The 11,466-nt window shown below is 53.9% G+C and overlaps 2 protein-coding genes across 3 annotated transcripts; one reads left to right on the top strand and one right to left on the bottom strand.

Moving 5' to 3' along the window:
• The first annotated feature begins 1,347 nt into the window (after positions 1-1,347).
• On the top strand, positions 1,348-3,981 carry LOC120652722 (protein trichome birefringence-like 3). 2 transcript variants are annotated; one of them, XM_039930617.1, is made up of 6 exons: positions 1,348-1,850; positions 2,025-2,331; positions 2,678-2,876; positions 2,986-3,185; positions 3,278-3,430; positions 3,533-3,981. In XM_039930617.1, exons 1-6 carry the CDS (start codon positions 1,727-1,729, stop codon positions 3,864-3,866), a joined length of 1,317 nt encoding a protein of 438 aa, XP_039786551.1. In that variant the 5' UTR covers positions 1,348-1,726; the 3' UTR covers positions 3,867-3,981. The 2 variants fall into 2 exon arrangements, with proteins under 2 accessions (XP_039786551.1, XP_039786552.1); XM_039930618.1 differs by having other exon boundaries at positions 1,602-1,850; positions 2,705-2,876.
• On the bottom strand, positions 3,956-8,052 carry LOC120652721 (asparagine synthetase [glutamine-hydrolyzing] 1-like). The gene is made up of 13 exons (XM_039930616.1): positions 7,832-8,052; positions 7,230-7,368; positions 7,027-7,125; positions 6,718-6,859; positions 6,326-6,516; positions 6,061-6,222; positions 5,896-5,976; positions 5,437-5,658; positions 5,217-5,351; positions 5,044-5,124; positions 4,848-4,934; positions 4,627-4,734; positions 3,956-4,520 (listed from the first exon to the last, which is right to left on the bottom strand). The coding sequence occupies exons 1-13, from the start codon at positions 7,909-7,911 to the stop codon at positions 4,224-4,226; spliced, it is 1,824 nt and encodes a 607-aa protein (XP_039786550.1). The 5' UTR covers positions 7,912-8,052; the 3' UTR covers positions 3,956-4,223.
• Between the last annotated feature and the right edge of the window lie 3,414 nt (positions 8,053-11,466).

The following is an 11,466-nucleotide window of genomic DNA, read 5'->3' as shown; positions in this document are numbered from 1 at the left end:
GTACGTGTATATACCGGCACCTGGAAGTCAATCAAACTATTCAGGTTCATGATACATGCATGCTGTCTACTAGCATTCAAGATTCTTGAAAGAAAAAAGATCCATGAATGCATACATATCAAATGTTTAAGGGGAATGGTTGTATGATTTGAGTTGACACAGGAGGTGGATAATCTGGTCAGAGCGGCAGGTTACATCAGTTCCTCGATATTGAAGTTTCGAGTGATGAACACGAATTGCTTGGCAGTGACGTGCTGTCGTCCGGGCTTTGGTTCGCCAAGAACCCCATGCATGAAAGAAATATGCTTAGGTACTGACGTAATGCAGAATCTGTCAATATTCTCTATTCTAGGCCTCCATCATAAGATCGACCGATGGAATGTAAACTGTGGGCTTCTCAGTAAAGCATCGAAACAAACAGCATACCCAGATCTCACCAGCAAACTGGTCAAACATCATATCGAAACCACCTGTACTGTTTTCTATCTCCTGGCCATGCATGTGCCGACCGTTAGATGTGTATAGGGCTTATTTAGATGCATAAAGTTTTGGGGGTAAAGCATTGTAGCATGTTCGTTTGTATTTGATAATTATTGTCCCGCCATGAATTAATTAGGCTCAAAAAATCCGTCTCGCAAATTATAGACAAACTGTGTAATTATCTTTGGAGTCGCAATTACTTTGCTCCCACCCCCCGCGCCCCGCCGCAAACACGCGCGCACACACACTCACCAGATATGAAACACAGGTTGACTACCATTAAAAAATTCATGCTGGCCGTGTACGACGTCCTTGCATTGCCTGGTTAAACCGACAAATCGAAGGACCAGATAGGTGCTTCCCAAAATCCCAAATGTTGCAGGAGTGTGAGGAATGCATGCACAATTCAATGAGCTTAAGACTTACCTCAGCAGCCTACGGTGCTCTTGTGGAAGTTGTGCACGTCAGCAGGTAAGAAGACAAGCAACGCAGGCTCCCGCCGGACGTTTTCAAATTTGGGCCGCTCCACTTCCATTCCGTCGCTAACGAGGGCTGCTAGCGTGGACAATATACACGCCTGCTCGGTAACCTGCTGAGGTCAGTCTAAGCCGCAGGAGTCACGTAATGGGTAATGCAGTGCGAACGAAGATGCTAGATAGGTTGGTTACGTTGTCTCAAGCTTCAGTCAGCTAGCCTTCTTCCGCTCGTAGTGTGGAGCAATAATTTGCTTGGAACAGTATCTGGATTTCAGCTACCTGCTAGCGCTCCTCCTTTCTTTTGAATGGACCATGGTCCATGGCTATAAGTTTCAGCACCCTTTCTTTTGAATGGACCATGGTCCATGGCTATATATACTAGCTTCAGCACCTTTTTTTTTTTGAAAAGAGCTTCAGCACCTTTTTGACAATGCAAAAATGTACGGAGATGCCCAGGTTGGTTGTCTCTCAGAGATCTCAACCCCAAAACGTTGCTTTTGCTTCACTCCCACTCAAGTTAGTAGAACAAATAGTTAAAATCAAGTGCCAAATGCATCTACTCTGGCCCCACAGTGCAATTCCACACTTGATTCTATGTGATCTCTGCAACTGAAATTAATACACTACCACCAGTCCACCACCGCTAAGACCAGCTGCGGCAGCCGACAAACTGAAGCCATCTCTCATTCTCTCTAGCTCACTCCAGCCACCCCTGCTGAGGCCGGCCTGCACCGAGCGAGCGTTGCTGCATCCACGTCGTAGCTGCGGTCATGGTGCAGGTACCAGCGATGAAGAGGGTGAAGGGGCGGGCCCCGCTGTCAGTGGTGGTGGCGATCATCGGCGGGCTGGCTCTGGCGGGCATCATCTTCACCGAGGACCTCCGCTCACTCACTGGTACCCTGCTTCTAGAAAGACCTCTCTACTGCTGCACGCAGATGCTACTGATTTGCATTTTTGTGCTTTCATTTCAAAAAAAAAATCCATTGTGCTGCGAATGTGAACGCGTTGCGCGCCTCCGCACGAGTAGCGTTTGAACTTGGAGTAATGGCGCGTGCGTGCTCTCTTCAGAGATCATGGACAAGAAGAAGGAGAAACAGGAGGAGGAGGAGAAGCGAACGTCGTCGCTGCCGGCCAGGGCGAGGATGATGCTGACGCGGCCGGTCCAGGAGGCGACGCCGGCGGCGAAGGAGGCGTTCGACCCCCGCCGGTGCAGCACGACGGAGGGGTACTGGGCGTACAACTGGACCAAGAGGCTGCCGTACACGGACCAGACGTGCCCGTTCGTCGACAGGCAGATCTCGTGCCAGAGGAACGGCAGGCCGGACAGCGACTACCTCTACTGGGACTGGCATCTCGACGGCTGCACTCTCCCAAGGTCAGCCCAGCGTTTGGTGCACTGATTCACCTGTAGCCTTATTTTATTTGTTTTCTTTGAAGAAAAACTATTTTATTTGGGTTTGGGTGGGATCGGTGCCACATACACGTAGAACGAGTCATGTTAGTGTTGGAAAACAAAACTACAGCTGTCAGTCAAATATCATAAGGGGGAAATTGAAAACACATAAAGCCTCGCGGAGTTGGTTTGAAAACCACCTCTTATTTGCATTTTTGCAAAATTCCTCTGTTTTTTAAGGATCGTCATTGGTCACGCTAGTGGGTGTGGGTTTGGGCCGAATTTTCCCCGAATAAGTGGGCTAAAGTTTATATTGGGCCGAATTCAGCGGGCCTCTTTCCATCCGTGAACGCAGGTTCGACCCCGCGGCGGTGCTGGAGAAGCTGCGTGGGAAGCGGATGCTGTTCGTGGGCGACTCGCTGCAGATGGGCCAGTGGCTCTCCTTCGTCTGCCTCGTCAACTCCGCCCTGCACTACTCCGCCAGGACCATGGAGCGCACCACCACCCTCTCCGTCTTCACCGCCACGGTGAGCCTTTATTTCGCCGCGACGGGGCCGACCCACTGCCGGTGATGCCGCGCGGGATCTAGCTTCTTAATTCTTTTTCGACGGCGTCGGCCGGCCGGGCCGCTTGCAGGAGTACAACGCGACGATCGAGTTCTACTGGGCGCCGTTCCTGGTGGAGGCCAACTCCGACCGCAACATCCGGCTGGGCGCCGGCGGCCGGGTGCTGCACGTCGACGCCGTCGAGCTGCACGCCAAGCACTGGGAGGGCGCCGACATCCTCGTCTTCGACAGCTACGTCTGGTGGATGAGCGGCAGCAGGATCAAGGCGGTGTGAGTGATCGATCGAGCCGCCGGCGGAGGTTACATTTGAGCGAGCCGCCGGCGAACACCAGTTTCACCATTGCGAGCTTCTTCCCCAACAGGTGGGGCGCGTTTGGGGACGACGGGTACGAGGAGCTCGACGCCTGGGTGGCCTTCCGGCTGGGCCTCAAGACGTGGGCCAACTGGGTCGACGCCAACATCGACCCCAACGCCACCAGGGTCTTCTTCATGTCCATCTCCACCACGCACATGAGGTGAATTTCTCAAACACGAGCAGTTCAGTTGCGGCGGCAATCCTACTAGTACTAACTCAGGTCGTCGTCATCGCCGATTCACCGGCGATGAATATTTTCCAGGAGCGAGGACTGGGGCCGGGACGGCGGCATCCGGTGCTACAACGAGACGTGGCCCATCACGCGGAGGGGCTACTGGGGCAGCGGCGCGGACCGCCGGATGATGGAGGTGATGTCCGACGTGGTGGGCCGGATGCGGGTGCCCGTCACGCTGCTCAACGTGACGCAGCTCACGGAGCACCGCGCCGACGCCCACGTCTCCGTCTACACCGAGACCGGCGGCGAGCTGCTCACCGCCGCGCAGAGGGCCGACCCGCGGGCGCACGCCGACTGCATCCACTGGTGCCTCCCCGGCGTGCCGGACACGTGGAACCAGATTCTCTACGCGCACCTGTAGGCCTGGAGGCATGTATTGCGTGTAGCTTTCCCTCCCGTACAAGTACAGCACCAAGAAAGAAATTGCTAAACCAGAGACACAGACATCAATCGATTAAACAAAACATCTTTAGATTGATCCGTAGCTCAAGTCTTTAGAAAGATCGAGTTCGAGGACATCAACCCGGCACAACACACACATGCCTCCATGGCTCGCTCGCTCGCTCACACACGCGCACTTACGCTAGTGACAGTACAACACCGCGTAAAAACAATAGTAGGCTAGTAGCACGTGTGCCACCGCACCATGTCATGGCGACCGGCTGACACGCCACGCCGCAACCTACTCGTCGTCCTTATCCCTGATGAGCCCACAAAGTCACACCGCGATCGCGACGGCGACCTCGTTCCCGTTCGCCGCGCCGTGACCGTTCGCCACGGCGACCTCGCCGCCGTTGACCGCGCCGTTGGCCGGGCCGTGCCCGTTCGCCACGGCCGCCACGCCGTTGCCGTTAGCGTGCGCGCCGCCGGCGCCGTGGCCGGTGGCGGCGTCGTGGGAGGAGATGAAGCGGCCGGAAGGGTCGTTGGAGGCCTTCCACTGCTCCACCCACTCGATGGCCGCGGGCGTGCTGCACGCGATGCTCGGGCCCCACGGCACCGTCTCCCTCGCCGAGTCCTGCGTCACCGGTTAGAGCTCCAGACATCAGCAAACCGTCGCAGATTGTAGCAACCAGTAGCAGAAGTGTCAAAAACTGTCGGCGCCGGGCTGAACCAGCAGTCACCTGAGGGAAGATCCTCTCGAAGATCATCCTGTAGTAGTAGGCCTCCTTGTTGACCGGCGTGTTGTAGGGGTACAATTTGGCAGCGTTGTTCATCATTTCGTCCGTGACCTGAACATCGAGGAACAGTTCGTTGTTAGCCGGCTAATTTCGAAGAATTTTCAGGAGATGCAAACTGCTACTGCTACTTGTGCCGCTGAAGCAATTGTTATAAGAAAAATCACCTGCTGCTCGGTGAAGGCCTTGAGGCCATCGATCCAGCTGTAGCCGACACCGTCGCTGAACTGCTCTTTCTGCCTGTAGAGAATATGCTGCGGGTGGAGAAATTGCACGAGTGTCAGTTCAGACTTCAGTCTTCACAACACAGAGCAAACCCAGAGTAATCTGAAAACCTTCAGAAATTGGCGGTCCCTTTTTTACCTTCGGCAGGTACGGGCGCTCCTCGTCGTCGAACGCCTTCCTCATGACCCACTTCTCGATCCGCCCGAGACTCTTGTCGTACTGACCAGCAACGAGACATCATCATCAGAAAAACCAGGAGCAGCAGAAAACAGAGTTAGGAGCAGTCATCTTCTCCTAGCTCCAACGCGTACCATTTTCCATTCGGGGTCCATGCCCATGGCGACGTCGATGAACTCCTTGTCGAGGAACGGCACGCGGACCTCGAGGCCCCAGGCCGAGGTCGCCTTGTTGGCGCGCAGGCAGTCGTACTGGTGCAGAGCTTTGACCTGCAGATCCTCGCGTCAGGGTCGGACTCGGACGCCATGCGATCGAACGGCCGGTGGCGCGCCGGCTGACGCAACGCGTGCATACCTTGCGGCAGGTCTCCTTGTGGAACTCCTCCTTGTTGGGCGCGAAGTGGAAGTAGAGGTAGCCGCCCAGGAGCTCGTCGGAGCCCTCCCCCGAGAGCACCATCTTGACGCCCAGCGACTTGATCTTGCGCGCCATCAGGAACATGGGCGTGCTGGCCCGGATCGTCGTCACGTCGTAGGTCTCGTCGTGATAGATCACCTCCTCGATCGCGTCGATCCCGTCCTGAGGGGAAAATTTGGCAAAAAAGATGGTCAATTAATTTGCCACTCGTCAGCGTCATGCCCAAGTTCAGGGCCCAAAAAAAGCGTTGGGACTTTTCAGGCTCCAGTGTCACGTTTCAGCGGGTTTTAAACAGGTCTTAAATCATGTCAATGATTTCCTTTCTATTTTCTGTTACGTTTTTGTTGTTCCATCTGATGGCCTGACGATCGAGGCCGTTCACTGTCCGTGCGGTTTTACCTGTACGGTGAAATGGAACTCGTGGTGGACGGTTCCGAGGTAGTCAGCGACCTCTCTGGCGGCCTTCAGGTCAGGGGATCCCTGAAATGTGTCGGGCAAAGAACCGAAAGCGTCAGCGCGCACTCGCGGCGGCCGGCGGGATGAAAGCCAAGGACCGAACAAAACCTCGAGTCCGACGACGAAGGAGTGGAGCTCGGTGCCGAACTTCTTGGCCGCCTCGGTCTCGACGAGGTGGCGCTTGGTCACGGAGGCGACGAGGGAGGAGTCGAGGCCGCCCGAGAGGAGAACGCCGAAGGGCACGTCGGTCATGAGCCTCTTGACGACCGCCTGGTGGGGAGACGTGTCAGTGTCAGTAACGGACTGATGGTCACGGCCGTCTTAAAGTTACCGCGCGCGCAACAGGACAAGGCTGTGCGGGCACAGCACGCACCTTCTCGAAGGCCGCCCTGAGCACGAGCGGGTCGTACGGCGCCGCCGGCACCTGCTCGAGGAACCAGGCCGGGTTGTACCAGCGGCGGAACCCCGCGGCGGCGCTGGAGTAGAGGTGCCCCGGCGGGAAGTGCTCGAACCGGACGCAGTCCTCGCTCAGCGCCTTCATCTCGGAGGCGAACCAGACGGAACCTGCAGTGCAGCGGAGGAAGGCATTCAAGACGAGACGAGGCAAAGATCGATCGGTCATCTATCCATATCGTCGTGTGCGAGTGCGAGCCCTGCCTGCCACGCTTTGTCTGAATCCGAACGCACATGCAGGGCGACGGGAACAGAAACGTGAACGGGCAGCGCACGGAGAGCCAGCAGAGAGATGAGGAGGGGGACGCCTACCGTCGCCGCCCCAGCCGATGTAGAGGGGGTTGACGCCGATGGCGTCGCGCGCCGCCATGTAGGTCTTGTTGCGGGTGTCGTAGAGCACGAAGGCGAACACGCCGTCCAGCATGTCGACGAAGTTCTCGCCGTACTCCTCGTACTAGAGACGACGGCGATGACGACGAGGGATAGGGAAAAGAGAAGGTCGGCATCGATCAGCTTGTTGCGTTCTTTTGATTGTTTTATTTATTGAGAAAAGAAAAAAGGCGTGGCCAAGGCAAATTTGGCTGCTGGGAGTCTAGAACTGAGTGGAGAAATCTCAATTACCAGAGGGATGATGACCTCGCAGTCACTGCCGGTGGTGAAGGTGTGCTTGCCGGTGAACTGCTTTCGGATCTTCTTGTGGTTGTAGATCTCCCCATTGGCCTGAAATCAAACCAGAGAGAGAAGCATTCATGGATCGTGACATGCGTACGTGGCGGCCGTCGAAACTGATGATAGACCCCGGTTCGTGTGATCGTGTTCCTTACCACGACGACGACGGTGCGGTCCTCGTTGAAGAGCGGCTGGTCGCCGGACAGCGGGGAGACGACGGCGAGCCGCTGCTGGGCGAGGAAGTTGCCCTCGTGCTGGTACACCCCCGACCAGTCGGGTCCCCGGTGCCTCAGCCTGCACACGCCACATGCATCGCGTCCTCCGGGTCAGAATTAATCCAACACAACCAAACCGTACTAGACTACTAGTAACCTATAACACACAAACACGCGGGGCGAAATGAACAACGAAGATTCCCCATTCCCGTGCTGTTTTTGCAGATCGGCCCTTCTTAGTTCTTAGCCCCTAGCCTCCAGCCGCCCGATTCTTTTTTTTTATACTACTACCAATATGAGCTCCCCCCGGGCAAAAAGACAAAACACCCCACCGACTACCAGTCCTTGATTCTCCCATGGCTCTTTCCGGCAAGTTCAAGAACAGTTGCTTTTTTTTTTCAAAAAAGAACAATTGCCGGTACCAAGCCCATAATCTGAAGTTAGCCACATGTTTAACAGGCCCAGAATTAACAAAACAAGCTCTGGAACCGTGGAAGCTACTACGACGAGCGAGAGGGTGCAATGGAGGAGGGGGTGCTTGCCTGCGGGAGCAGGCGAGGACGCGCGCCCTCTGGGCCTGGGAGCAGTCGGCGCACCCGAGCACGGCGAAGATGCCACACATGGCGGAAACGGCACGGGGCGCGAGCGGCGGTGAGGAGGGGAGAGAGGGAGGGAGGGGCGAGCGCGTGCGGGGAGCGGAGCAGGGAGACGAGACGGTGAGGGTCGGTGATGAACGAGCTGCTCGTGCTGGGATGCGGGAACCAGGGGGGAGTGGCCTGCCGTTTTATAGCCGGCGCGCGCGGCTCCGGGGCCTCGCGTCTGCGGCCGCCCCCGGACACGCGGCGGGTGCCCGTTGGGCGGGCTCGGTGCGCGGCGGGAGCTTATCCGCTCGGGATGCAGCGCCGGCCGAGTCAGCGTGGGGCCCGCGCGGGCGTCAGCTCCGGGCGCGGGCGTCGGATCGCCGTCCGACGGCAGGGCGACGCCGGGGCGGTGGGGCCGGGCGACGGGCCCGCCGGATTCACCAATGGCGGCCGGCCGTGCGCTTTGCTGCGGGGGATGCGGGTGGGTGTTTGTTTATGTTGGGATTTTAGATTCTTGTATGTCTAAATAGGGAGTATGAATAGTATGAAAATAATAATGAAAATAAGAACTAAATTCTCCAGTAATAACTAGAAAAATTCAACACTCTCCACTGTGGAGAGAGGGGGCTATTTATACCCTTAGCTTTCGGCCGGGTTTTCCTAAATTGCTCCCTTCCAACTCATTTACAGCTCACTTACAACCGGTTTCAGGGTAAAATTACAAGGTTGGAGGTGTACAACTCCGACCTTCTCACGTATTCAGGTGTACAAACCCGACCTTCTCACGTATTCACGTTTTTCACGCACGCTTGCACCAAGCGAAGGTCTTCGTTTCCTTCGGGGAGCTCCGGGGGTCACGGCCCTGAAGGTTCCGTCAACGAGCAATCAGCCGTCACATTCGTTCCCGAAGGCGATTCCTTTACCCGAAGGTCCTAGTCTTCGAGCTTGTGCTTCTGAGCAGCTATTCGTCACCTTCGGCCAACCGAAGGTGATATCCTTCGTCACGGAAGGTCTTGATCTTTGAGCTTGCGCTTCTGAGCAGCCATTCGTCACCTTCGGCCAACCGAAGGTGATATCCTTCATCACCGAAGGTCCTGATCTTTGAGCTTGCGCTTCTGAGTGACCATCCGACACATTCGGAGTATGCTTGCTTTCTTCTCGTTGTAGTCCTGCAAACGAGTTAGGGAGCATTTCCGAGGGTGGGTACTTGAGCCGAAGGTCCAATCCCCAAATGGTTTTGGCTGATTTTCCTTCGCGGGGAAGCGCTTTGTCGCGGGTGGTGATGATGCAAACGACGCCATTATTGTGGGCATCTCGGAGAGGAATAATATATCCGGACACGTAAGTTCAGATAGTGGGAAAGATTCGACGAATCCGCCTCCTAGTTTTTAATCTGCAAGGGTGTTAAATTTTATTTTTTTGGGGAGAAAATTTCAACGATGATAATTGGAACCCGGCTAAGCTACAAAATGGACTCCCGTCAGATCCCACACCACCGTCACAACACCAAGGATGCCACGATATGTAATTGCTTCCAGAATAGCTATCCCTCCTGTCAGTCTTGCTATCTAAAACATCAACTAAAACTGTCCGCCCCTGGTACGATATGTTTTCGGTTTACTCTCTCCGTCTCAAATAGCAATTTATTTTGGCAACACATAGTTTTTCTATGCATCTAGACATAGTGTACATCTAGATGCATGGCAAAATATATGCATCTAGAAAAGCCAAAACAAATTGGTAGTCTGAATCTTAATTGCTATGTTATTTTCTTTATTTATCTCTTCTTTTCACAAACATTGTGATCTGTTTATTTTATGTATCTCTTCTTTTCTTAATTGCTCATGAGCTCATAGCTAGTGAAAATAAGGATAGCGCATCCTGATCTGTGGTATCATCAAGCTCATGTGTGTGTTCCAAGCTCTTAAGAATTATTTATAAAATGTGTGTTCCAAGCTCTTAAGAATTACTTATAACATTTTTTCTAAGTATTGAATATAACACTCCTCCATTGTAGAAAAATATTTGAAGGTTAAAAGTTGAGGACATAGTTTCTTCAATTTGTGGATGCAGTGTGATTTATATTTTCAATATAATCTTTCTTCGCTTCAAAAAGGAAAGGTATGGTCATCCATGCCGTACTGATGATTACTGTAAGTAAGCTCAAAGTCGGCATACTTTTTTTCACCATTTTCGCCATCATGATCGTGTAACTTAAGTATGTATATACTTCATGTCTCCAGAAATGGACTTGTTATATATATGCTTGAGATGCACATATATATCTCCCAATCTCTAGCTTATGACTCGCGAATATTAGTTTCAAACATATGATTTTTTTTATGGAACGGTAGGGGGTGATAAATCCCCCTACAACAGGATATATGAAAGTTAGCCAAATTTATTGAGCAACTGATACTTCTCCAAAACAAAACAAAGTGACCTATTCTGAAAAGAAAACACTGATTGAAAATCCAATAAACATGATAAACTGTGCTGTCATCATCAGATGTCTATATATATTTGGGAACCTAATGAAGTCGGTTCGTCACCACTGAGTTAACTATACGGGACACCGTCCAACCTAACCACCATTTACCTCATCCAGTTTGACATTAACCAACGTATATCAGCAGCTGATGTTCTGGCAAGTCCAATCATTGCAACGCCTAGCAGCTAGAAAATCAGCAGGGACCTCCATCCCCATTGGCGAAGCTCGCTTAAGGCTCCGATCGATGCGTTTGATTTGCTAGTCAACAATAATCCAAAAAAAAAAAAACCGTACGCGGCGATGACAGCCGGGCGCGCGCGGCCTCTCGTCTACTTCCAGCGTAGCCTGGTCCTCGCCACAGCAAGAACATGTAGCTACATAGACACAGAGGTAGATCGATCGATCGAGCATTATATTATTTTAGGCCGGTCGTCGCCATCCATCGGTTGCGTATGCTATAGCTTGTACCGCATGGACAGCTCGGTCTTGGCCTCGCGTGCTGGCGGTCGATCGAGACGACCAGGAAATTGAACGATCGAGCGAGCTCGGCATGCGTGCGCCGCCGGACCGAGCGAGCACAAGGGGGCTGTGTTCCCCGGTGGCTGCTCTCGGATGCGGCCGCCGACGCTAGCTCCGGTGAGGACAAGGGCCGCGCATGATGCTAATGGATCGGATATTCGGATACCAAGAGGACGGCCGGGGTACGGTGCAACGGTTGCGCAGGAAGGAGAAGCCCTGTCCAAGAGAAGTCCCTGAAACTTGCACCGATGATCGAAACGCCGGCTGTGGGATGGAGCTGCCGCTAGCTACCAGAAGGGGCACTGTCACTCTGCAAGCTGCTAGCAAGCTAGCAGCCGTAGGATGGCGCAGGTTAGGGAATGCACAGCGCTGCAAGAACAAGGCGAGGCAGCAGCAAGCATCCGCGCCGGAAATGGCCAGAGGCTATGGTTTATTTCAAGGCGCGCGCGTGCCAAGATTTACATATATGCTATGTGTACTAGGCCCTCTTTTCTGGTGAAAGGGATGTGTTGTGTGGTGCTAGCTAGCTGCCGGGTTTCGGTTGGATCGACATGCTTGGATTTAAGAGGCAGTGGACTGCATTTCT

The sequence above is a fragment of the Panicum virgatum genome, chromosome 9K (genome assembly GCF_016808335.1).
Source record: "Panicum virgatum strain AP13 chromosome 9K, P.virgatum_v5, whole genome shotgun sequence".
In the NCBI taxonomy this organism is placed as follows: Eukaryota; Viridiplantae; Streptophyta; class Magnoliopsida; order Poales; family Poaceae; genus Panicum; species Panicum virgatum.
This window is presented reverse-complemented; position numbering and strand designations above follow the sequence as displayed.

Coding starts and splice junctions, on each gene's coding strand:
- LOC120652721 (XM_039930616.1), bottom strand. CDS start 7,911: ATGTGTGGCATCTTCGCCGTGCTCGGGTGCGCCGACTGCTCCCAGGCC. Junction 4,935..5,043: donor AGCGCCCGTACCTGCCGAAG/GTAAAAAAGGGA, acceptor CTCCACCCGCAG/CATATTCTCTACAGGCAGAA. Junction 4,521..4,626: donor TCGAGAGGATCTTCCCTCAG/GTGACTGCTGGT, acceptor CCGGTGACGCAG/GACTCGGCGAGGGAGACGGT.
- LOC120652722 (XM_039930617.1), top strand. CDS start 1,727: ATGGTGCAGGTACCAGCGATGAAGAGGGTGAAGGGGCGGGCCCCGCTG. Junction 1,851..2,024: donor GGACCTCCGCTCACTCACTG/GTACCCTGCTTC, acceptor TGCTCTCTTCAG/AGATCATGGACAAGAAGAAG. Junction 3,186..3,277: donor GGCAGCAGGATCAAGGCGGT/GTGAGTGATCGA, acceptor CTTCCCCAACAG/GTGGGGCGCGTTTGGGGACG.